We start from the raw sequence: 25,780 nt of genomic DNA on the forward strand, positions 1-25,780 counted from the left end.
AAGGTTTTTCCTCTCACGGCTCCGCCACTTGTTGCGCGTCCGACCTGAACCTTTCGTCCGCTCCCGCGTGTCCGTCTGGTCGAACCATCACCGACCGGTACGTGGTTACTTCACACTTTCGCTTTACTCGTCGAGCTCAAGCGATTGTGTTCAGTGTTTCGTACAATGTGTAGTTTTGATTGTAAATCCCAGTGCGAGTGAGTATCGCAGTCTCGATGGACGACGCGCGATTTTCGCGCTCTGGTGATGAGTAGTCCGGAGGGAAAATTGGTTTACAAACGTTCCTCGAATACCTTTTTCCTCAGGAATCGTCGATTCTTTCATTCACTTTCTGTTTTCGTGTATTTTCCGCCCTTTTCTCGCATTGTGCTCGTTTGACTCCATGGGTTTTGTATAAGATTTGGAGGACTCGTACCTTCAGCTGTGTGACTGAAGAGTCCAAATCAGGACTGCAAGATCCCTCCTCCCCCCCCCCGACCACGAGGCCCCTCCTTCACCCACCCCCCCCGACCACCAGGCCCCTCCTTCACCCACCCCCTGACCACCAGGCCCCTCCTTCACCCACCCCCGACCACGAGGCCCCTCCTTCACCCACCCCCCGACCACGAGGCCCCTCCTTCACCCACCCCCGACCACGAGGCCCCTCCTTCACCCACCCCCGACCACGAGGCCCCTCCTTCACCCACCCCCGACCACGAGGCCCCTCCTTCACCCACCCCCGACCACGAGGCCCCTCCTTCACCCACCCCCCGACCACGAGGCCCCTCCTTCACCCACCCCCGACCACGAGGCCCCTCCTTCACCCACCCCCGACCACGAGGCCCCTCCTTCACCCACCCCCGACCACGAGGCCCCTCCTTCACCCACCCCCGACCACGAGGCCCCTCCTTCACCCACCCCCGACCACGAGGCCCCTCCTTCACCCACCCCCGACCACGAGGCCCCTCCTTCACCCACCCCCCGACCACGAGGCCCCTCCTTCACCCACCCCCCGACCACGAGGCCCCTCCTTCACCCACCCCCGACCACGAGGCCCCTCCTTCACCCACCCCCCGACCACGAGGCCCCTCCTTCACCCACCCCCCGACCACGAGGCCCCTCCTTCACCCACCCCCCCGACCACGAGGCCCCTCCTTCACCCACCCCCCGACCACGAGGCCCCTCCTTCACCCACCCCCCGACCACGAGGCCCCTCCTTCACCCACCCCCCGACCACGAGGCCCCTCCTTCACCCACCCCCGACCACGAGGCCCCTCCTTCACCCACCCCCCGACCACGAGGCCCCTCCTTCACCCACCCCCCGACCACGAGGCCCCTCCTTCACCCACCCCCGACCACGAGGCCCCTCCTTCACCCACCCCCCGACCACGAGGCCCCTCCTTCACCCACCCCCCGACCACGAGGCCCCTCCTTCACCCACCCCCCGACCACGAGGCCCCTCCTTCACCCACCCCCCGACCACGAGGCCCCTCCTTCACCCACCCCCCGACCACGAGGCCCCTCCTTCACCCACCCCCGACCACGAGGCCCCTCCTTCACCCCCCCCCCCCGACGACGAGGCCCCTCCTTCACTACCACTGAGCACAAGTCTGCTACTTTACCCCCCCCCCGAGCACGAGGCTCCTCCTTTCTCCCCCCCAGTTAGATCTGTCAATTTACCTTCCACGACTAAGTCCACCCCCACTCCCCTTGCCCTTGACTGTGAGACCCTCCCGCCTTCCCTTCTTGATTTGTGAGACCCCTGTGGCTGAGATTCCTCTGTCTGAGACTCACTTTTACCACCTGTGACTGAAGCTCCCCTCTAACCCCCTGACCCCCAATCACTGTTTAACCCTGCCTTAACCGTTTCAGGCTATGGGATCCCCCACCCCCACTCCAACTCTCCAGGTGTGAAATTACACCCTCTTCACCGTCCTTTGCTGATACCATTGACCGTTTCACTCCTAGTTGTGAGAACCCCCCCCCCCAATCCTCGGCTGTAATCACTCATTCCGCTCCCCCGCCCCCAGCCACAACCTGCCTCCAATTACAGGTGCACTGCTTAGTGGTCACCTGTAATTTCTTCAGTGCACATTCGCTCCAGTCATGGACAGAACAGTTGCTGCCTTAGTGGTTTCATCAGTAGCACAGCATGGTTTAAATGAAACTTGGTGAAGAATGAATACTTGAGTGTTAAAATCAAAGGATTCTGGGAATGTACGTTACTGCAAACATAATCTTTACCTGTAAAGGTGTAAATACAAATAGGAATGGGGATTAGTAATTTTGTTTATTTATACAAAAGTTTTTGTTTTTTTTGAAAGGAAAAAACGTTCAGCCCTGCTAGTCATAATGTGTGTAGGTGAAGAAATCTCAACCAAAACGGATCAGAAATCCAGGGATAGGTCTCTGTGCAGGGTAATACCATAGCCATAAACCACCACTCAATTTTTTTTTTTTTTGTATACCTTGGTCGAGGCTCGTATGAGAGCTAACACACAACTCACAGCAAGGAGGCATGAGACAAGAGGGGCGGGAGTGGAAGGGACAAAACAGTGGGGAACAGACACATTAGGTGAACTGTGGAAGGGAGAGGGATGGGACGGGGAACATGGCGAAGAGAAGATGGACATTTCAGGGACTTTCAGGAAGGAAAGCAGGAGAAGTGAAAGAAGTGGGCTTGGGTGGATTATCGGGGGTAGAAAAGATCGAGGATTTGGATGGGGGAAGATAAGAGGTGGTGGTGAACAGCTGTTTTGAAAGCCTGGAGGGAAGAATGGGAAAGAATAGAGTGAGGAAGTTTATTCCAAAGGCGGGAAAAAAGAGGAATGAAAGAGTGAAGATGAGCAGTGATTCGTGATTTTGGTAGTTTTACCAGAAGGGGGTTGTTGGCGGACCTTGAGCGCCCTGTGGAAATGTGGTGGGGACAAATCGCAGAGAGAGCAGGGGGGGCAAGGCTGGAGAGGAGTCGGTAGAAGACAGAAAGACCACCGACCAACCTGCGGTGAAGGGACAGTGTGTGGCGGTTACCCAGATTTTCACAAGTTTACATTTAACACCAATACTGTATCTGCTCAATCTTGTTTGTGCCCCATTGCTTCCTTAGGAAAGTAACGTGGTTAATATACAACTTGGTGGAGGGGACTGGGGAATACCCTGATGAAAAACACCAAAGGATACATGAACATGCAAACATTCACTTGATTCTAACTCTTTACATAATTAACCAGGATCTCCACAAGGTTTCTGGGAGCACAAACAAAGTTTATTGAAGAGGCAGAAACAAACACAATCGAGGCGGCTGGAACACGAGGAGGCGAGCGAAACCACATCGACGCCAATCAACAAACGATCATACAATGGCGTGCTTATACTTCCCTTTTCAATCTGCTTCACCCTGCATACACTACCCCAAACCGAGTTGGTATCGGGTAGGAGAATCGCAAAGCGGATCAAGATCGTCGCCAAGAAATCACTCCTAAACTTTCATATGACGCTTGAATATAAACACAGGCTCGAGGACATCGTAAATTGGTATGCAGGTATCACGAATACATGAAAATATACCCGAATGAATGCCATCAGTATGATGAAAATGAAATCAAGAGCAAGATGCCAAGCATGTTGGCACTGAGCAATAATTTAAAATGATCAACAATTAATACTTGTTGAAACCAATTAGTACAGATTTGGGTCTGTGCAATCTAGACACAATCAGGAAGTGACGTAATCGTGCAGAGAAACATCGGAGGTTACCAAACATAAGTAACTCAGGGGCTGGGAACTGATTGAGGGCAAACTTCGAGGTGCGGATGGCTGTCTGGAAGGCAAAAATCCACATCAGGTTGTCTGAGCATAGTTGGGACCGCAGAGGGGGACTTCGGAGCAACACTGGGGCCGTCTGCGACAATTTCAGACAGGATCTCCAGGACTTGGAGAGGTAAAAGTTCAACAACACTTGGGACATTCGTGTAGTAGAGGCCAACTCCCCCACCCCCAGGAAATTTGAGTAGTAGAGCCCCCCCTCCCCACCAACCTTGAAATTTAGTGGAAAGATAAATTTTTTTAATGAAGAGCATCACTGCATATAGGTCTATAAACATTTCACAACAACACATTTTTTGAAAACTGAAGATAAATTAAAAGTAAAAATATTTTAAACTAGAAGAGCACTCGGTTGAGCGCAGACTTCCACCAAGCTGATGAGCTTACGTTTTATATCCCACTGAAGGGCTGGATCTGGATTCGAACCTGAACTAAAATTTAATCTGCTTGTTCTTGTCACCTAACCAACTCTTCCATTGTCTGGATCCATCCATAACGTTTTCAGATATCGTGCTATATATCGTTTTAGCCCAATCATCTCAATGGTGAAAAATCACAAAGATTCTCAGATCCGGATTCAGATCTTCACCAAAATCGAATCGATTCTTCCTTGTTACCTCCCCAACCTGTCCACCAAGTTTCGTCTGAATCCGTCTGCAACTTTTTGATATATCCTGCTACATGTCGTTTTAGCCCGATCACTCAATGGTGAAAAATCACTAAAAATTCTCGGATCTGGATTTCGATTCGGATCTTCACCAAAATATAATTTTTTCGTCCTTGTCATGTACCCAAGCTCTCCACCAAATTTCGTCGGAATCCGTTCACAACTTTTTGAGATATTTTGTTCACAAACAAACAGACGGGTGAAAACATAACCTCCGTCCACCTTCTGTGGGTGGAGATCAGTATCAGTTAGAGCTAATTGTGATATCAAATTGATAAAGTGATTTTGACGCAACGTTAACACAAATTTATCAAAAACTGGACGTTGAAAGTCGAATTGCCAACCAGACAGAGCAGATCTGGCCCCCATATACCACTTCCCTGGCTCTGCGACCTTTGAGTTACAAGGGAATAAATAATACGAGCTTTATAAATAAATAAATAAATGCCTCGTATGTTTTTTTTTGTGGGCCCCCTGGAGTTTGGGTCCTGGACAAATGTCTTGTTGGTCCTTCCCTAAATCCGGCCCTGAGCACCACGGATGATTAATTGACATAAGATAATGGCTTTGTGCCGAGGACTTGCCATGGTCCATAGCCAGGTAGACAAGGTCAACTGGAGAGACCACGGCATATGGCAACAGGTTTCCAATGCAGAATTTTGTACGTGTGCTCATGTAGGGCCATAATTTTTCTTGCGCGTCGCATGCTGTTGATCGATGAGCATTCAGTCATCCAGTGGCAGGGGCATGTTTGAGAACTTGTCACGTTGGTAAAATATTTTGCAAGCAGATAAGCCACGATTGCATATGTGGGACTTCAAGTGGGATGTAACGATAGTGAGGGTAAGCGATGTAACAGCCACACCCTCAGCGTTTTCTGGTTATAACTCCCCCCTCAGCTCCTCAATTGCTCGTTCGACCACCGCATTCTTATTGATGTCATTGATGCACCCAATTTCTATCAAGATATCCAGGTGATTATATAGTGAATTGATCATCTTATTGATGTTCTTGATGCGGCCAAGTGTGGGATTATTGGCTATAGCCTGGAATCCAGGTGTGAGGTTAGTGTGCACAGTTACAGGGGGACCATAAACAGGATGCAAATCCATGCATACACATGCCAGGGCATCAAGTAGCATCGTCTCATGCTCATCGGTGATGAAATAGGTGGCAGTGAAAGAAGTGACAGTCTCTTGAAGAACAATGATCAATTGACGATAATATCTGAGGACATCAGCAGCAAATGAAACCGCTACTGTGTCTGGGTGGGGGGGGGGGGATGAGGGGCATTAGGGGTTGCAAGGCATCTGCTCGATTGTGGTTGGGAAAGTGTCTCAGAGATACACAAGCATGATCGGACTCAGTAACACTGTCAATGGAACTGTTGAGGTCTGGTGCAAATAAATATTGCTGGAACATCTGCTTCAGTTGGAGTTTGCTGGGGTGTCTAAAATGAATGTGGAGCACATATAGCAGCAACTGCTGACTGTGGCATAATGTTACATTCAGGAGTAAGTGCAAGTCATGTCGCATGAAGAAGAGCCCATCGCACACAACTGATGCGATGGTCAAATACCTTTTTACATCCCTGATGTTGGTGAGCTTTTTTTAATGATGCATAGCATATCCTGCGGTAGATGAGCATACACCTAGTGGAGATGACTGCATTAAATTTGCACAGCATTGCCCCCGGATTGGTTTGTGAACGGCAAGCTGATATTGCCAGGAAGGATGTCATGGATGGTGACCGCGTAGACAGAAGCGTCCTTGAGTCAACAAATGAATGAGCAAATCTGGCAATGAGGTGAATCATATGGGGACGCGTTGTGGCTCGCGAAATCTGATGGGACATTGGCAGAGCTGGACAGATTGTGCACTGACACATGGTATCTGCTGATGGTATAGACTATAGAGGAACATCGTCACCCTAGGATTGGATGAAAACTCACCGCAGCATAACTTTTCAAAGGCTTGCAAGCATAGTTTTCTGTTCCCAAGGACACAGGCCCGAAGAGTGGACTGTATAATACAAATGCTGAAGTGCTTGACTGAGGCTGCTATACCCAGAGCTTCGATTTTGCATGGAAGCCATGTATTTTATGTTTTCTGAGCTTACAGGGTTCCCATTATGTGAGATGTACAGGGTCACCCCTATGCCAGTACACTTTCTGGATCCATCAGTCGCGATCTATATCGAATCATAAGGCCGTGTTAGGGTGACAGTCTAGGTGGACTTGAGTTACACCTGGGCCCCAATGAAGACCGCTTTAGTCTTGTCGGTTCACACAATTGTGTCTCGTGGTTCTCAGCCAGCACAGTCAGGTGTCAATCGGGTGGTGTCATTTGGGTAGCAACTCCCTGAAGTACCCTCCCAATAAATTTATAGGCACCGATGAAGGAGCACAAGTCCTTCACAGTGGTGGGGTGGGCACACTAGGCAAGAGCAGCAGCCACACCCCATGGAGACTATCATTGAGTAGTCCACAGGATCAGATCCACCCCAGGATGGCTGTAGACCTCAGACACATGACAGTCTTCACTGAAGATAACCTCAAATCGCAGGTGAGGAGTGACTGAAGGACACTGCGCCATTGCACAAGTATTTTTTCAGGAGTATACGTACCACGGAAAAGATCGTCAGCAAGTTTTGCCACACTTGCAGCCTTTAGCTGATCATCCAAGACATGGTACATTAACTCCTCGAGAGCAATTTCTGAGCCTGGCATGCCCATTGCAAAGCAGGCATAAACTTGAGTGCTGTGAAATGGTGACAACTCCTTAGTGTTTCAGAGACGCTTGCATGAGAGGCATTTGAAAATAAACTTTGGACAAGTCAGAGACAACAATGTACCGCCAGCTAGCGATTGTGTGTTAGGTCGAGTCAACAGAAGGCAATGTAGAGGGTTGTGGCTTGCTGTAATAACCCACATCAGCAAACACCATAACCGAACGTGTGCCTCCATTGGGCATGTTGACAAGAAAGGAGGGGTTGACAAACTCCACACCAATGTTCGCATTCTTCGGTTTCTTGAAGATGCCAAGAGACTCGGGCTCATAAATTTTTTGTTGGTGCTCAAGCATTAGATATCTATCGTATTGAGTCAGGTGACCCTTTCTCTCAGGAGGCTGCATAGGAACCATATTCATGACAGCTTGGATTGGTCCAACTGTGCCATTATAAACGATTATGTTCGGATAGAAGACAGCCTCGAATGCTTGATGTAGATCCTCAAAGGAAGCTTTAATGACCAATGGCAGTAAACCGTCTGGGTCAATATGCATTAGCTGAGCAGTATTAATAAGGCGAGAAGGTTCAATTGCTGGGATTGCGGGCGAGGGAGGTATTCATTAGAAATACTGACGACTGAGTGGATATTGCACACGTAGGTGTGTTTATCGAGCTTTATGGGGAGGTCAGTGGTGTTGGGATTTCTGACCCGCTCAGCCACAGAGTGAACAACGCAAGGCTCAGGCCAAAATCGTGCAGGCCGCAGTGAGACAGTATATCGGCAGATGTTGCTGTGACTGAGAGAGGTCATGATCCAGATGAACCGACCACATATATTGAACTCGTCCTCTTGTTGTTCATATCAAGGTCTTTTCCCCTAAGCTCAGTGGCTGTGTTTGTCTGAGTTTAGTCAGATGTTGTCTCCATGTACTTATCTGCTTGTGCGTGATATGTTGCAGACAGATCATCTCCGAGCTTAAACCCTGTAAAAACATTAAAAAAAAACTACATCGATTACTACCATCACTTTACCTTGAACACCTCAGCAACGTTGGATGAAAAACAACATTAATTTGTGGTTGTTGGTAAATTCATTGATTTTTTTCAAATCATAATACAAGTACGAGGTCAGTCTACAACGTAACGGGACTGACTTCACAGAAATTTTATTCCAAAAAATATATTGAAATCATAGCTTCTCCCCTTCAAAATAGTTTCCCTCCAGTCTCACACACTTGTCCGTCCTCTTCTTCCATGCTTCGATGCACCCCCAGAAGGCTTCTTCTGGAATCCTCCGGAGCTCCGTCATCATGGCCCTATTGATGGCCTCCACATCAGGAAATCGGGTCCCCTTGATCACCCCCTTAAGCTTGGGGAATAGGAAAAAATCACAAGTCTGACAAAAACAGGGATTGCTCCAGAGTTGGCACGTTCCTCTCCACCAGAAACTGTCATGCTCAGGGCACTGTGAACAGCGGCGTTGTCATGATGGAGCACCCAGGCGTTGTTCTCCCACAGATCCCTCTTCTTGTCCCAGACTGATCTCATGAGGCACTGGAGGATCTCATTGTACACGTATTGATTCACTGTTTGACCCTGTGGTAGAAACTCGAAGTGGACGATGCCCTTGATGTCAAAAAACACGATGAGCATCACCTTGACCTTCGACTTCGACATTCTTGATTTCTTTGGTCTTGGTGATGCCGGACTTTTCCACTGACGACTCTGCTGTTTGGTCTCGGGATCGTATTCGAATATCCACGATTCATCGGTAGTTCTGACTCTCCCGAGCAGGTCTGGATCGTCCTCGAGGCGCTCGATAATGTCTTCACAGACAGTGACTCTTTGCTGTTTCTGGTCCTCGGACAACAGCTTGGGGACCATCTTTGCTCACACCATGAAAATTTCGAGATTTTCAGTGATGATGCTCCAGACAGTGTCCTTGTTGATGGAAAGTTCCTCAGCAATCATCCGCACCGTGAGTCGACGATATGCGTGCACCATCTGCTTCACATGCTCGATGTTGTCCACCGTTCTGCTCGTTGAAGGTCTTCCCGACCGTGGATCGTCTTCAACCTCCTCCCGTCCCACTTTAAACCTCTTGTGCCATTCGAATGCACGTGTATGTGACATCGTTTCTTCCCCGTAGACTTGCTGCAGCATTGCGAAGGATTCGGAAGGTGTTTTGCCAAGTTTGGCAAGAAACTTCAGATTGGCTCTCTGCTCACGACTCCGAGTGCGACGACTCGGACAAGACAACGTGTAAAGCACAACATGTAAAAAAAATCACACAATGAGCGCAGTCAACCATCACCAATCATATATATTGTTGGAATGTTGCGAAAGACTGTGACGCAACCCGTTCATTCAAGTTGTGTAAGTGGAGCAGACAGCAGGCTCAGTCCCGTTACTTTTTAGACGGACCTCGTATATGCTTCAATACAAGTACATACCTTCAAACAGGTACATACCGTGGGACAGGTATATATCTTAGAACATGTGCATATCTTTGCACAGATGTATACCTTTTACAATGGAACAGGTATATACCTTTGAACAGGTATCCTTCTTGATTCATGTATACCTTGGTGCAGGTATACACTTTGGTACAGGTGTTGAATTCCACTTCAGCTCTGCACTGCAGGCTTATTTGGAGTTGATGTGAATATGAATCGGTGTTATTAACATCTCAATTGTGAACTGCTCTCTCGTTTTTCACTTTGGGAGCCAAAACAATAGCAAGAGATGATTTGTCTGGAATGATTCATACCATTGTACATAAGGAAACATGATGCATTGTCACTGCTGCTGCTGCGACTACTACAACTACTACTACTACTGCTACTACTACTAATTTAACAACCCCACTTATTCCCACATTCTTGTCGGGTCGGCTGGGGAATGTTTTTCATCAAAGTCTTTCACGAATTGGCTGGCCAGTAGGACGAGGTGATTTACGCAGGAATTTGTAATTTGTTCAGGTTGCCGGCGATAGCTCACCAACTCTTCCCAAAGGACACCGTGGAATCTTTAACAGCCATTAACGCCCTCACTGTGGGGAGACTGGTTCTCTGGCTCATCCACCCGAGGAAAGGCACACAAATTGATGTCTCACCGCACATGCGAAACACCAGGATGGCAGTTTATAGCTTCATTGGGATTCAAAACCAGGTTGGACAGCATGGAGGCGAGTGTGCATACCTCAAGGCTATCCTGCCTGCAACAGCCATCAAGATGACTATGATATGGTTTTCCACAATGGATTTTTCAGGGTGAACCGCTCGACTTGAATTTCTCCCTCTTCGGCTTCTTGAAACTGCCCATAATCAATTTGATTTCCTATGAAAGTGTTGACTCACATTTTGAACTCGACAGCTCGGCTTAAATATCGTACATGTTGAAGGATAACACAATCATCTGATATATCCTATTTTAATAAAGCAAACCCAGACCCCATCTTTCACCCTCCTAGTCCTCCTCTTCCTCCTTTTCATCCACATCTCCTGGCATACTATTAACTGCTGCTGGTTCGTCTTCAGACCTTCAATCACAATGAAAATGTTGCATTTGTGGACAATACTGTATTCATACAATACATTTTGTAAAAACAAACCAAATACAGTGCCTTCAGAAAGTATTCACACCCCTTAACTTTTTCACATTTTGTTGTTTGAACCTGAATTTAGAATGGCTAACATTGAGATGTTTTTGTCACTGATAGACATATGTAATACCCCACAATGTAAAAGTGGAATTTTTTTTTCAGAATTTTTTACAAATCAATTAAAATGAAAAGCTGAAATGTATTGAGTCAATAAGTATTCTACCCCTTTGCTATATGTTGGATATGGGTGTTTGGAGATGGACACCCAGCAAGATTAAAAAACAAAACCGGTCAAATGGCGGAGGAGCTCCTTGTGAGCCAATGGCCATCCATATCTAGTGCCCAACTGTGTCTGCGGACGTACTCCTGCAGTTGGGTTACTTCTTATTAGGAGGTTGGTGGCAGGATTTGCACTCTGGCCACCGTAAAACACTTACTTCCGCAAAACATTCTAAAAACATGAAATTTTTTTTTTATCTGAAAACGCACTCCGTGGGAGTACCTCCTGTGCAGCTTCCCTTCGCAGGGCAGCTCACCGGATAACGGGATTGGGGCAAAGCCTTCGGGACCCCCAATTTTTGATGATAGGAGGGAAACTACGGGGTAACATTCCCGGGTCAGATTGCGGGAGAGTGTCGGAGTGGTGCTGAGGTGTCGTCCACCAGACAGCAGTCAATTTGGGTTAACCTGAGGCAGTCCCTTCGGGTGGCTGCCTGGAATGTCCTATCCGTAAGAGAGGATGATCACCTGTCTCTGTTATCATCTGAGCTCAAGCGTTTGGACATCGGTATTGCAGCACTCTCTGAGGTTCGGAGACTGGACTGCGGCGAGATCATGGTGGGTGGTTACACCTACTATTGGTCTGGTCGCTCTGATGGTTACCATTCCCAAGGAGTTGCTGTAGCTGTGTCCAATAAGCTGACTCCACTGATAATAATTGAGGTTACACCGGTCAACGAGCGTATTATGAGACGAAGGATTCGTCACTCCTTAGGTGTCATTTCCCTGGTTTCTGTTTATGCTCCGACTGAGGCGAGTGAGCTCACCGTAAAGGATGCATTCTACGCCACGCTCGAGTCTGGTTGATCAGTGCCCCAGACGAGATACACTTCTAGTCTTGGGGGATTTCAATGCATCGACTGGAACTGATAGGGATGGTTATGAGACGCGTGTTGGTACCCATTGGGTCAGGAACTATGAACCAGAATAGGTTCCTTGACTTTGCAAGAAGTCGTGGACTTAGGGTGGCTGGTTCCTGGTTTCAGCCCCCACAAGCTCATCGCTGGACTTGGTATTCCAACGCTGGCCGTGTGGCAAAGGAGATTGACCATGTACTCATTGATGGTCGCTGGAGGATGATCCAGAACTGCAGGGTCAACCAGAGTGCTCAGTTCCTCAATACGGACCACAGGCTTGTTGTAGCAACTCTGAAGTTGCACCTTAAATCCAGGAGAATGGTACCATCTCACCCAAGGCTGGATGTTTGCAAGCTCAAGGATGAGAGGGTAGCTGAGGGGTTTGCGAACAAGCTGAGTGGAGATTTTTGGGGGGTCTGGGTGCTTTGGGAGGTCCTGAAGAGTTGTGTGGTGCCTTCAAGACAATCGTCTTTGATGTTGCCGGTGGATGTCTTGGAACTCACCGCAGGGCAAAGAAGAATTTTGTCTCGAGGGACACTGGATACCATTGACCAGAGTCGCAGGGCTGGGCTGAATGGCAGAGCTGAGCTGTTCAGCGAGCTGAGGCATAAAACTGTAGTGCGCTAAGGGTGGACAAGGAGGCCTATGTGTGAGGAATCTGTGAGGGGGTAGAGCATCACCTGTGCTCAAGGGATTCTCGTCCTGCTTACAGGGGAATTCGCGCATTGCGTTCATCCAAGCCCTTCCCTCGGTGTACTGCAGTTAGAGCAGAGGGTGGTAGGCTCTTGACAGAGGAGTCCGAAGTGAAGGCCTGCTGGGCCGGTTACTTTGAGCGGTTGTACCAGGCTGATCCACCAGCTGTCGAGTTGGACGTCAGGGGTGTTACTATCCCTGTTGCTGACCCTCCAATCAACTGTGGTCCACCTTCGCTTGTGGAAACACAGGCTGCGGTGAACCGGTTGAAATGGGGTAAAGTTCCAGGGATCTGTGGCATCCATGCTGAACTTTTCAAGGCTGGTGGAAATGCTGCACTCATGTCGTTGCATGCAGTTCTGTGCTCTGCCTGGAACACAGGCATCATCCCAACTGACTGGAAGAGGGGCCTTGTTGTCCTTCTCTGGAAAGGGAAGGGTGATCGCCAAGACTGCAACAACTACCGAGCGGTGATGCTGCTCTCATTGCCGGGCAAGGTCTTTGCTCGGATAATTCTTGATTGGGTTCGCCATGATCTGCTTGAGCACCGGCTTCCATAGCAGTCAGGCTTTACACCAAAGAGGTCAACGATTGACCGTCTCTTTGCCCTTCAGGTCCTCACCGAACGCAGATGAGAGTTTCGGCAGGGGCTGCTTGCAGCCGATGTTGATCTCTGTAAAGTGTTCGATTCAGTGAATCGGGATGCCCTCTGGAGGATTCTTAGTCTTCGTGGGGTGCCACCAAAACTGATCGGTCTGATGTCTGAACTCTACTCTGGTACTGAGAGTGCTGTGAGATGTGGTGTTACCATCTCTGACTTATTTCCAGTTGTTACTGGACTTTGTCCTGGGTGTGTACTGGCCCCCACACTTTTCAGCACTTGTATGGACTGGATTCTAGAGAGGATGTCGGAGAGATCAAGCTGTGGTGCATCCTTTGGGAATGTCAAGATCTCTGACCTTGATTTCGCAGATGATGCAGCCATCTTTGCGGAGACTTTAGATGTCCTTTTGGGGGCCCTCGAGATGCTGAATGAGGAGTCTGAGCCGCTGGGATTACGGGTTTCCTGGATCAAAAACTAAGATCCAGGCTTTCAATGACATATTGGATGCTGCTGTCCTGTCTGTGCCTGTTTGTGGTGAGAATGTTGAGGTCGTGGAGAGATTCACTTACCTTGGCAGTGATATTCATGTCTCTGCTGGCTGTGAGTCAGAGGTCAATAGACGTCTGGGTCGGGCCTGGGGAGTCATGGATTAACTGGATAACGTGGTGTGGCGCTGCCGGTACTGTGCGTGAGGATGAAAGTCCGAGTCTTCAGGTCCTTGTTGCTTCCAGACTTGCTCTATGGATGCGAGCCTTGGACTCTGACCAAGGATCTGAGACGGAGACTTAATTCCTTTGGTACCATGTCTCTTTGGAGAATCCTTGGCTATCGCTGGTCGGACTTTGTGTCCAACGAGTGGTTGCTGAGAGAGACTCAAATGAGATTTCTTGCCTGCATAGTCCGTGAGCGTCAGCTGCGGCTGTATGGACATGGAGCTCGTTTTCCTGACGCTGATCCAGCTCACCAGATTCTCTCAGCGAGTGAGACTCGTGAGTGGAGGAGGCCAATGGGCCAACCACGTGCCTCGTGTTTGCAGCAGGTTGTTCGGCATCTCAAGGAGATGGGGATGGGCCAGGCATCTGCCTGGGGGATAGCCAGATGGAGGCCTCTGGAGTACTGGCAGAAAGTGGACGCAGCGACGTGTTGCTCTGGCGTATGCTCTCATTCCTGACCTGACCTTTGCTATGACACTCCAAATTGAGCTCAGATGCATCCAATTTCCTTTCATCACCCTTGAGATGATGCCTCTACAACCTGATTGGAGTCCACTTGTGGCTAATTACATTGATTGGACATTATTTCAAAAGAAACACGCCCCTCTATATACGGTCCCACAGTTCATCAGTGCATGTCAGAGCAGAAACTCGACCATGAAGTCCAAGGAACTATCCGTAGAACTCGAGATGGAATTGTGAGGAGGCATGGATTTGGGGAAGGGTATAAAACAATTTTTTTTTTGTAGTGGCAGCATCATACAATGGGGATACTTTTCAGTGGCAGGGACAGGGAGATTGTTAGGATAGAAGCAACAATGAATGGAGCCAAATACAGGCAGATCCTTGAGGAGAACCTGCTTCAGAGTGCAAAAGACCTTACACTGCAGAGAAGATTTATGTTCCAATATGACAATGACCCCAAGCATACAGCCCAAGCAACAATGGAATGGCTTCAGAACAACGTGAAAGTCCTTGAGTGGCCCAGCCAAAGCCTAGACTTGAATACCATTGATAAATCTGTTGAAAGACTTGAAAATTGCTGTTCACTGACTCTCCCCATATAAACTTGACAGAGCTTGAGCAAATCTGCAAGGAAGAATGGGAGAAAATTTCAAAATCCAGATGTGAAAAGCTGATTCAGACATACCCAAGAAGATTCGAAGCTGGAATCGCTGCCAAAGGCGCTTCAACAAAGTATTGACTCAGGGAGTTGAATACTTTTTGATGCAAGACATTTCAGGCTTTCAATTTTTAACTACTGTACGATAGTGTTGTTGCCAATGAACGAAGCTTGTGTTCCCAATGTGTGAACAGTCTACACAGAATGTCATCCTGCTGTCATTGCACTTCAGGAAAATTGCTGAGGTACCTACTGGAACCAGAGATCCACTTTGATCAAGAGTGTAAAGTGCATCAAGAAGCAAAATAATAAATTATGAATCTGTTTATATTTCTATTTTTAAACATGGAGCAACCATGACAGCTGCCCTTGAATTAATGGAGGATTATGCGTGGTGACAATTAAAGGCAGCTCTTGGAAACGTGATGCACACAGGCATTGCTTCAGGTATTTGTGGTGTGATGATGATGCAAAAGTAGCACACTTACCTTTTAACTGGGTTTGATTCCTGACCAGACTATAAAACTGGTGCTTTGTGGGTAGGGCCTTGCATCACATGGTGTGCCTCTCCTCATTCGGACGTTAAGCCATGTGTCCCGTCTGCCAATATCAACTGGTAGATCTCAAAGATCCCACGGTGTCTTCTGCGAAGAGTAGGCGAGTTATCGCCAAGACCCTAAAATTCCAAGTTCTTGCCCAAATCACCTCCAGTCGAATGTCAGGGCAACCCAGCCAGTTTTACAACAACTTGGGACATAAACTTTTCCTGGCCTACAGCCCCCCACAAGAAGGTGAGTTTAAAGTGCCTTGGTGTAGCTTTTTTGTCCAAAGCTTTGGCAATCTTTAATTGCATGGTAAAGTTTATGCTCTTCTTGGCTCTTCTTTGGTTCCATAGTTCAACTTCACTGGGTCTCAAAAGCAGTGTTTCTGCCTGGATCATGGCACTGTCTCCCTCTCTAAAGACTAAGGATAGCGACCATGCATCTCACTCATCATTGCGCCGTCACCGTGCGCCACCCAGCCCACGCTTGTTACACAGTCCACAACACAGGTGAGCTCGATCCGTCCACAACACAGGTGAGCTTTAGTTGTGTCTCTTAGTTGAGCAGCATGCATTTAATCCAACTCTGGGTATTGTTTGTACAGTACCAATCATAGCACATTCTCACGGTACATGCTGGACTGATTGGGCCAGCTGAGAACTTTGCTACACTCGATAGGCACATTAGGTGGCTTGTCATAACTTTATGGCTCCTGATTGGAGGAGAATCCTCAATATGAGGATAAACCATACCAGCAATCCTCAGGCACAGCACAGGAGGGGCAGATTTTACCCATTATGTCCGTGCCATATCTACACCACAGGACTTCTCCCCGACTAGATGGGTCATGCTGCTGGTATAACATGGCCTACTCTTTTTTCAAAAATGTACCGGGACATACAATCTAAATGTGTGACAAAATAGTAGACTTTGCGTTTCCTCCATGAGAGTATTTTAAAGGGTGTCGGCAGCCTAATCATTAACTGGCCTCGTGGTTTTTGCCGTTTCTTCAAGTTTGTTTGTTTTTCCACCATTGTAGCTATGATGGAGGCAGCAGAAGTGATGAATTTTTTGAAAGCCTCACCCTGAGTCTCAAGAAGCACAAAACTGGACAGTATGTCAAGGCTTTGCTGGTGAGATGTGCATTTTCACAGGGAAGCTTGGTGTTACATGTTGGTGTACGATTGAGGACCGTGTAACAATGTCCATGCAAATAAGTTGTGTGTGCTGTGCACTTTTGGTCAGAAGAGTGTGAATAGATGTGTGGTGTTTGCGAATACATTTTGATCTGGGATTCAATACCGAATCCTGTTGTCTGGTTCCATCATTACTGAGGTGGGGTCCTGTACTCCAGGTTCAGTGCCCCTGTACATTTGGACAGAAATTTGTAATTTGTTCATTGCACCGGTGATAACTCGCCTCCTTTGTGAAGGACACCATGGGATGTTTAACTTCCACCAACATTCTCGTTGATGGTGGACAGACCTCAGGCTCGATGATGGACGGCACGCAATTCAATGCCTCGTCCTGCACACAAAACACCAGGGTGCGTTTATAGCCGGGTCAGGATTCTAACCCATATAAGATTGCTCAAAGGTGATTGTACGAGGTGCGGGGAATACAGATTCTTCTACTATCATTAGTGAAATACGTGAGGTCTTCAGAAAGTTCAACGAGTATATCACATACCAACAAAAAGTATAACGATGTCCATTTAATCAAAATATACATTTTCTTGTATATTGTTATGGGGGGGGGGGCTCCATAATTAGACAGTGATAATTGTAACATGGACCGTGTGTTTTGATTAGGTAAGATTGCCATGTTTCAGGGACTTGTCTTAGTAAGTCTTCTTGTTTCATGTGATGCTGATGAGGCAGCATATGTAATTTATACATGGTATAGTCAGGGTAAGATTAAATGCATAAACACTTCTTGTTAGCTGGTGGGGTGAGGTGAAGACTTCCAGCCACAAAAAGGCACACGGAAAAGTGCAACACACTTTAAAAGGACACCAATACCAACTGTCGGCACGTGTGTACGAGCCATGGTGGCATACTCTGCTGTGGGCCACGGGGCCCTGAAGACGGGATAGACTTTATTTTTATTGATGCCGGCCCATGGGCGGGACTGTGTGAATAGAGGCCTTTATGGTAAAGGCCTTTTGGCCTTTAAAGGTCAAAGGTCAAGAATTATGACCTTTGGTGCAAAACTTCCTATGGAACATTCCAGGAACAATATAACGTCATATAGGCTATATGGCATTTCACACTCCTCGGATTATCCATACTTTGATGAAATCAGCATAAAAACAAACTTGAAGGGGGCGCCACGGGCAAGGTGTTTGAGACAGAGCAAAATGGTTTCAAGACTTTAGGTGGGAAATGACCTCAAGATTATGCATAAAAAATATTGTCATCCTAGTTCTCAAAGTTTGGGCGGTCGTATGATTTTTTTTTATGTCAAAATTCGCAATTTTCTAAGTTTTTGACCTTGTGACCTTGACCTTGGGACGAAAATGAAAAATCGGACATCGACAAGTTTTAGATAATTCACTTTGCTATTCAAATACCGAAGAAACCATTCCATTCAGTCAATTCCCCAGGAGAAGATAGATTTTTATTCTGACTACCCCCTAAAAATGGCTTTTTTGGGCGTGGCTCCACCCACAATGGGCGTAGCACGCCCTCATCCAAGAAAACACAACTAGACATTGATATCGAACACATAACCAAGTTTCATCAAGATCGGATCAAAGTCCACGGAGTTATGCTCTGGACAGACAGACAGACACACAGACATGACGAATATAATGGTCACTCTGGCTGGCGCTTGTGAACCAATTTGAGCATTGAGAGGTTTTATTTTCAATTTCAGTGTGCCCGGGAAAAGTGGACAAAATGGCAAACAGTGTGGAACATGTGGTCAGAGGTGAACTGTGCGAGGGGTTAGGTTTGGAGCATAGGATAGGGACCTCCCTCGATCCTGACGTCACTCAAAGCCATTCTTCTATGGGTGTGTGTTGGCCAGGAGTCTGGCGTGACAGACATGCAGACCATGTTCAACCAATTAATGGAAAAAAAAGAAAGAAAATAGATGATTTAAGAGAAGAAATGAGACATGAGGGGGGAAATGAAAGAAAAGGCTGAGAGGCGAGGAACGGCGATGCGTGATCCATGTGTTATCTCGTAACTAGTATGAGTGCTGCCACTGAAGCCTTGGGCATGGGCATGGGTGGCACCGCTGCAGGTGCAAATCTTGGTGGTAGTAGCAAATATTCAGATGAGAAGTATTGGGGCTGAAATGGCTTAAACCTGTCCTCAAACTTTGAATGTGTAAGACTCCCAGCTCGCAGGTTTGGAGCCGGGTGTGTATGCCGAAAGCATACAACAAAGAGTTGTTGTGGATATGAGTGAAGAATGTGAGCTGTCAAGTGGGCCACTTTTGGTGAGCAGAACTGGCACTGCGGAATGAACCAAACACCGGGTTAAGGCACCGAATGCAAGCACGAACGCGAATCACATTGGATGCGCAGTTTTATCTGGTTAAAGCGACTGAAGGTTAATAGAACGCAGCACCACGTGACCACGAATCTGGGAGAGAGAGGGGGAGCAATCCTCTCTATTCGGTATGTGCGTCAGACTCAGCCCTCATGACTACTTTTTCACACAGCTTTGCACAGTGGGTTTTCTGGCCCGCACTTTGTACCCCGGGACCGCCTTTTCTTGTGGCCGTTACTGTCAATGGCTGCCCACACCTTGTGGAAGGTGCCACCCTCGGGGTCATCCTGCCCACGCAGCGGCCCCAATAAATCTCCGCACCAGACTTCACCACCATAGCTTGTACACACATGCCGATAGTTTTCATTGGTGTCCTTTTAAAGCATGTAGTCCTTTTCCCTGTGCCTTTTTTGTGACCAGTAGTCCTCACCTGGCCCTGCCCACTAACATGAGGTGTTTACGCATTCTTTGTCACCCTGGAAACAGAAACTATCGGGGACGCCTCTTCGTGGCGGTTTTACCTCCCCAACTTAAGTCGGCGGTCAAACCTTCCCCATTCTTTCATGCTGCCCGGATTTGTCAGGGCAGTGCGGTCATGGTCAGAGTGCCGATAATTCCTCATGGACCAGCCCTTTCCTTTTCTTCTCTTCTCTTCTCTTCTCTTCTCTTCTCTTCTCTTCTCTTCTCTTCTCTTCTCTTCTCTTCTCTTCTCTTCTCTTCTCTTCTCTTCTCTTCTCTTCTCTTCTCTCCTCTTCTCTTCTCTTTTTTATCTCCAACTGTATTGTGGCCCTGACTTTGTGAAGGAGGGCCACACCATCCTGGATGTTGGGTCTCTCTGGGTTGCCCCTGGGAGATCCATCGACTGTCTCTGTGCTGCCGACTTCTTTGAGAAAACTGTCCGGGGCTATACAACAACAACAACCCTGACTCTACCGTGCCTATGCTGCTTCCTCATCGTCACGTGTAACATGACGACTTACTCTGACAGGTTCCTGATACATGGCAATCTAACATACTCAAAACACTTGGTCTGTGTTATACTTACCAAGGTCTAGCTATGGATCACCCCTTCCACATAACAATACGTATAGTACTTGTATCGTAAAACATAGAGGCAATACCCCTGGACGCTCACCTGGTAGGGCTGGATAAGATAACCATGGAGCCACTGGGAGGCATTGATGACCCACAAAATATGTAATGGAGAAGAAAGTAAATACCTATAGATTTTTCTTTTGATGCTGTGAACAAACTTTGGTTCATCACGGGTGATAAAGGTGGTCAAGTTTCATCAAAATTGTGCGCATGGTCTCAGAGAAGAAAGCAAATACATATTTTGGGGGGCAAACCCCTGTGTCGGAGTGGCGACCCGTCCAGAATTGTGCCCAATAGCCAAGGAGACTGCTTCAGCAGCACCAACGCTTTTCACAGAGTATGGTCCCAATCTCCTCCTCCTCCTCCTCCTTCTCCTCCTCCACCTCCTCCTCCTCCTCTGCCGTAGACCCCCTTCGACCCTGATTTTTTTTTTCCATAAACAAACTTTGGTACATACATGGTGATGAACGTTATGGTAAGGTTTAATCAAAATCGTATGTGTAGTTTCAGAGAAGAAATTGCAAGTATTTGTGGACGGACGGACGGACGGACGGACTGACAGACGATGCGTCATTACATTAGGTCCCCGGAACTACATTGCAGGTGAGCTAAAAATGAAATGTCCTGGATTATTGTGAGTATCTCGTTCAGAAAACGATTTGAATGTCCTGTGTCCAATCAAATTGATTTGTGTGGTTATATAGACAAACAAAGAATATATTCGAGCCATTTTGCAATGTATTATCAACTCGCAAATACCACCCATCACTTTGCTGACAGGAATACTAAAGGGGGGGGGGAGAGGGGAGAAAGAGAGAGAGAGAGAGGGGGGGGGGCAGTGAAGAGGAGGAGGGGAAAGGAGAGAGGAGGGAGGGGAAGCGAGGAGGGGTGGGGGAAGGGAAGACAGTGTGAGGTGAGAGGAAGGGAAGGCAGACGTGTGGTGAAGTGTTAATTATGATTCATACTGTCTCATCATAATGATTCTGCATAGAATAACAATGAAGATGGAAACAAAATAATGTCTGAAATCCATTTTCTACAGATTATACAAAAATCCCGCCTGGACACGTTTGGAGACAAAGCCCGCTGGACGCATCCGGTGTCAAGCCGTCCAAACACGAACACTGCTGAGACGCATCCGAAGGCAAACTCCTGTCCGGACATAAATACCGCCCGGACGCTTCTGGAGCCAAGCTGTCCAGAGACAAATACCACCCAGACGTGGCTGAAGACAAACAATACACGGACACATCTTGAGACAAACACCACCCGGACGTTTACGGAGCCAAGCTGTTTGGAGAAAACATGATTTGGACATATCCGGACATAAACACCACCTGGACACGTCCAGAGAAAACTCCCATCGGGAGACAAACCCCACCTGGACAAGTCCGGAGACAAACACCATCCAGACATAGCTACCGTCCAAATATGTCGACAGAGACTGAGATGGACAGGTGTGGGAGGAGGTAGAGCAAGGATGGGAGAGAGACAGAGAGACAGAGAGACAGAGACACACAGAGACACACAGAGACACACAGAGACCCACAGAGACACACAGAGACCCACAGAGACCCACAGAGACCCACAGAGACCCACAGAGACCCACAGAGACCCACAGAGACCCACAGAGACACACAGAGACACACACAGAGAGGGAGAGAGAGACAGAGAGAGAGGTGGGGGAAGGGGAATTAGCAGAGAGAATATGTTCTGCTTTATGAACACGCATGCACTAATGCTTGGCCGCAAATGCACTATCAGCAATTTTTTGGGAATCGGCAGGTTGGATTCCGTGTAACTACTGACTACAGTACGTACTGTGTACAACCCAAAGACCTTGAGTAGCTTTCACCAACAAACACCGATGCCTTTATATAGAGGTTTCAGGGATATGTTCACAAGCATTATTGTTTATAAACAGCTGCGTGGGACGGGTGGAAAAAAATTTAGCTCGGTAATTTAGAAAACACTTCAATACGGCAAATGGATGACGGAGCACGAACCACTCGCTCAGGATGATGGAGCACGAACCACTCGCTCAGGGTGACATGGCGTGGCAAAAGCGGCTGAAGTGAGTGAACGATTCGCTCAGAATGATGCCATGCGGTACTGCTATCGACTATAGGGCACTTAGGCCTAAGTCACATTTGCTATCCGGCGGCCGTCCACCCTCTGAATTGACAGAAACGTGCGGTGGCCGCAGAGTTTCTGCGGTGGCCTCAGGGTGGCCCTACGCCGTTGGGCTATCTTTTAGAGGCCGTAAGGTCGCCGTGGAATTATAACGCGGAGTTATAACTTTTTTCATTTCTACGTTCGCCGTAGCAATACGACAAGCCGAAACAAAAAAACTGGTAAAAATAAAAAATAAAAAAATTAACCCACTCGTTACCGTCCGTCTGGCCACACGTTCGCCTTAGGGCCCCCCTGCGGTCCCCTTGCAGGCACCTTGAGGCTACCTTTCATCTGCCTTGAAAATTCTATGGCCGCCGCAGGAACGCCCAAAGGTCACCGTGCGACATCAAATCAAAGACTGTACGGCACCCCCACGTTTTCGGTCTCCACAATTTATAAATATGCCTTGCGGCTACCCGAAAAATAAAAACATATGTGACTGCTACTTTGTGTGACCGTGGAAATACTGCGGCCGCCGTATAATTGCTAGTGGCTGTAGATTTTGGAGACCCCACGGCCGCCGTGGCAAATGTGACCTCGGCCTAAATACGCCGTGCGGCTCCCCGAAGAATAAAAACATATGTGACTGCTACATTGTGTGACCGTGGAAATACTGCGGCCGCCGTATAATTGCTAGTGGCCGTAGATTTTGAAGACCCCATGGCCGCCGTGGCAAATGTGACTTTGGCCTAAATACGCCATGCGGCTCCCCGAAGAATAAAAACATATGTGACTGCTACATTGTGTGACTGGAAATACTGTGGCCGCCGTATAATTGCTAGTGGCCGTAGATTTTGAAGACCCCACGGCTGCCATGGCAATTGTGACTTAGGCCTAAATACGCCATGCGGCTCCCCGAAGAATAAAAACATATGTGACTGCTACATTGTGTGACTGGAAATACTGTGGCCGCCGTATAATTGCTAGTGGCCGTAGATTTTGAAGACCCCACGGCTGCCATGGCAATTGTGACTTAGGCCTTAGCAAGTGGCTTAAGTGCTTAAGCAAGCATGCCAATTAAATGGTTGACAAGGAATGGCTGGCCAGGCTGTGGCTGCATACCATATATGATATGGTGGCTGTGACACACCGACACACCGACACACATTGCAATTTATTAGTACAGATTACGATGTTGTGGAATCAGAGCTATGTATACTGTATTCTGCTCCATAAATTAAAAACTGCTTCTTTCACTTTTTGTCAATGCAGCGAAACCTTTCTAGTTTAGAGGTTTCATTCATGCCTTGGGCTGGTGGGATATCTTTGAGGTATGCGCACTCATCTCTGAACTGTCTGGCCTGGGTTTGAATCCTGACACAGCTATAAACTGTCATCCTGGTGCTTCACATGCAAGGCGAGGCATCGATGTGTCCGCCATCCCTCGGACGGATGTTAAACTGGACTGGACGTCCAATCTGCCAGAACTGGTCGTTGGAGGACGGTAAAGATCCCCAAGTGGTCTTTTGCAAATAGGACCTGAGTTATCATGGAGACACTGAACAGATTTCAAATTACTGCCCAGATGTGCTGGGGGATTGCATCACCGGCGCAGCTGTGCCTCGGTAACGATGCAACAAGTGGGTTGAATTGACATTCGGACCTCACTCCAATATGCACCCGCTGACGACTTTCATGCCTTCTCTGTCATATGAATCGGGTAACTGCTTCTTCAATGAAAGATGTCCAGTGATTTATTCCCTCCAAATAAGCACATTGCAGGTTTTGCTAATTCCTTGCCATTCACAGGGTCCACACCTCTCCGGTAAACGGAGGCCTATAAGTCTGCTAGTGTATTGCCATTCATAAGGGTCTACACCTGTTGTGCATTACCATTCATAGCCTGGTCCACACCTGTCTGGTAAACTGAGGTGTACACTCGTGCTATTACATTACTGTCCATAGGGTCCACACCTAGCTGGTAAACAGTATTTTTTTCACCGCCAGTGGATTACCATTCATAGGGGTCCAGGCCTTTCTCGTAAACAGGACTCGATGACATCCAATAATATGGTCAATAAGCTGTTAGTTCCTTCAAAATTGCCGAACATGGCGTATCATCGATTTTGAGTCACACGGTGCTTCGCTTTTCTGGTTGTTGGCATGAGGGAGGCAAGTTTTAAGTGTTGTGTTAAAAAAGAAGAATTTTCACCCGCCGTGTTCATCATCATCATCATCATCCATTAATTTCGCACGTTTTAAATGCTGCTACCATTATTGCTCGAACGTCGCTTGCTCAGATCCATGCCAACCCCGGCAAATAGGGAATTCATATTGAGTGAAAGCCAAAACAAAACCAATGCTATTCTATTAAAAAGCATCTCGCACAATGTTTTTAACAGTTCCTATTATAATACAATATCCTGCGTCTGTAGCGCTCTACACAACAAAACAAAAATATTTTCATAAACATTTATGTCTCCGCTAATGAATGCTTTGAAGATCAAAATGGGGTCCAAGGGGTCCGGTGGGCATGGTCTTGCAAAAAGGGGAAAGGAGTACCGTGGGGATATTTTCTCACACATTCCATTTGCTTAATTATAATACTGTTGCGAATTCGCGCCCGCCGGCGTGCGATCGGCCACGTGACTCGAATCGCGGCACGTCGCCCACCGGACGGACAATTCTGTCGTGACCCTCTCGGACTAACGCCGGGAGCTAGTCACGGGTGGGCCTTTCGGCCTCACCCCGATCGTGCCAATCGGCCACCCGTGTGGGATAGGGTTGTTCGCCAAACTCGACCTACCTAAGTACCCACGCGGATGGTAGACCAGGCGATCGCACCTCGCCACAGGTCGACTCCGGACACGGGCCGCTTAAGCGGTCCGTTCCGTGCTATCGGGATAACCAAGCGGTGTTATCGTCGGCCTCGACGGTTCCGATTAATTATCGGGCGTATTAAGCCCACTACAAACCCTTTACGTGAAGCAAGATGGAGATTCAAACGAAGGAAAGGACGCAGCGAAACGGGGAACAATTCAACATAATGCACTTTATTTACACGACACACGAAGAGCACACATATATCAATTTAAAACAAAAACAACAATGCAGAGCTAACCGAATACGCGAACACACGGCAACACTTGTACAGTTTTACTTTACAAGACACGGCGCCACAAGATCCATACAAAAAAACAAAAGAAAAGGCCACCCTCAAAGACAAGGGGGCAAACGGGGCCCGTGGGCCTTTATGGCGTGGGACTTGGCAGACCGAACGAGCCCCACGAGACCATTGCAGGTTACCTGCACCCTCGCGGTGCGATGGTGGGCGAGCTCTCTCCGGCGCTCCTTGTACGAACGCGCAGGTCTGCGCGACACAGCTGGCAGACCAGCCGTGTCGAGCGAGCCGCGTCGAGCGAGCCGCGTCGTGCGAGCCGCGTCGAGCGAGCC

At 48.0% G+C, this 25,780-nt stretch overlaps 1 protein-coding gene across 2 annotated transcripts in view; it reads left to right on the plus strand.

Moving 5' to 3' along the window:
• Nucleotides 1–25,780, plus strand: part of BAIAP3 (BAI1 associated protein 3) — a 224,559-nt gene continuing 198,779 nt past the window's right edge. For both annotated transcript variants that reach the window (XM_085863421.1, XM_085863422.1), the window contains exons 1-3: nt 1–97; nt 15,971–16,126; nt 16,657–16,750. In XM_085863421.1, coding sequence (XP_085719547.1) covers nt 16,014–16,126; nt 16,657–16,750 — 207 coding nt within the window. In that variant the 5' untranslated portion in view covers nt 1–97; nt 15,971–16,013. The remainder of the gene's footprint in view (nt 98–15,970; nt 16,127–16,656; nt 16,751–25,780) is intronic.

Source organism: Eptatretus burgeri, chromosome 17 (genome assembly GCF_056783735.1).
Source record: "Eptatretus burgeri isolate ZD-2024b chromosome 17, Ebu_testis_v1, whole genome shotgun sequence".
NCBI classification, from domain to species: Eukaryota; Metazoa; Chordata; class Myxini; order Myxiniformes; family Myxinidae; genus Eptatretus; species Eptatretus burgeri.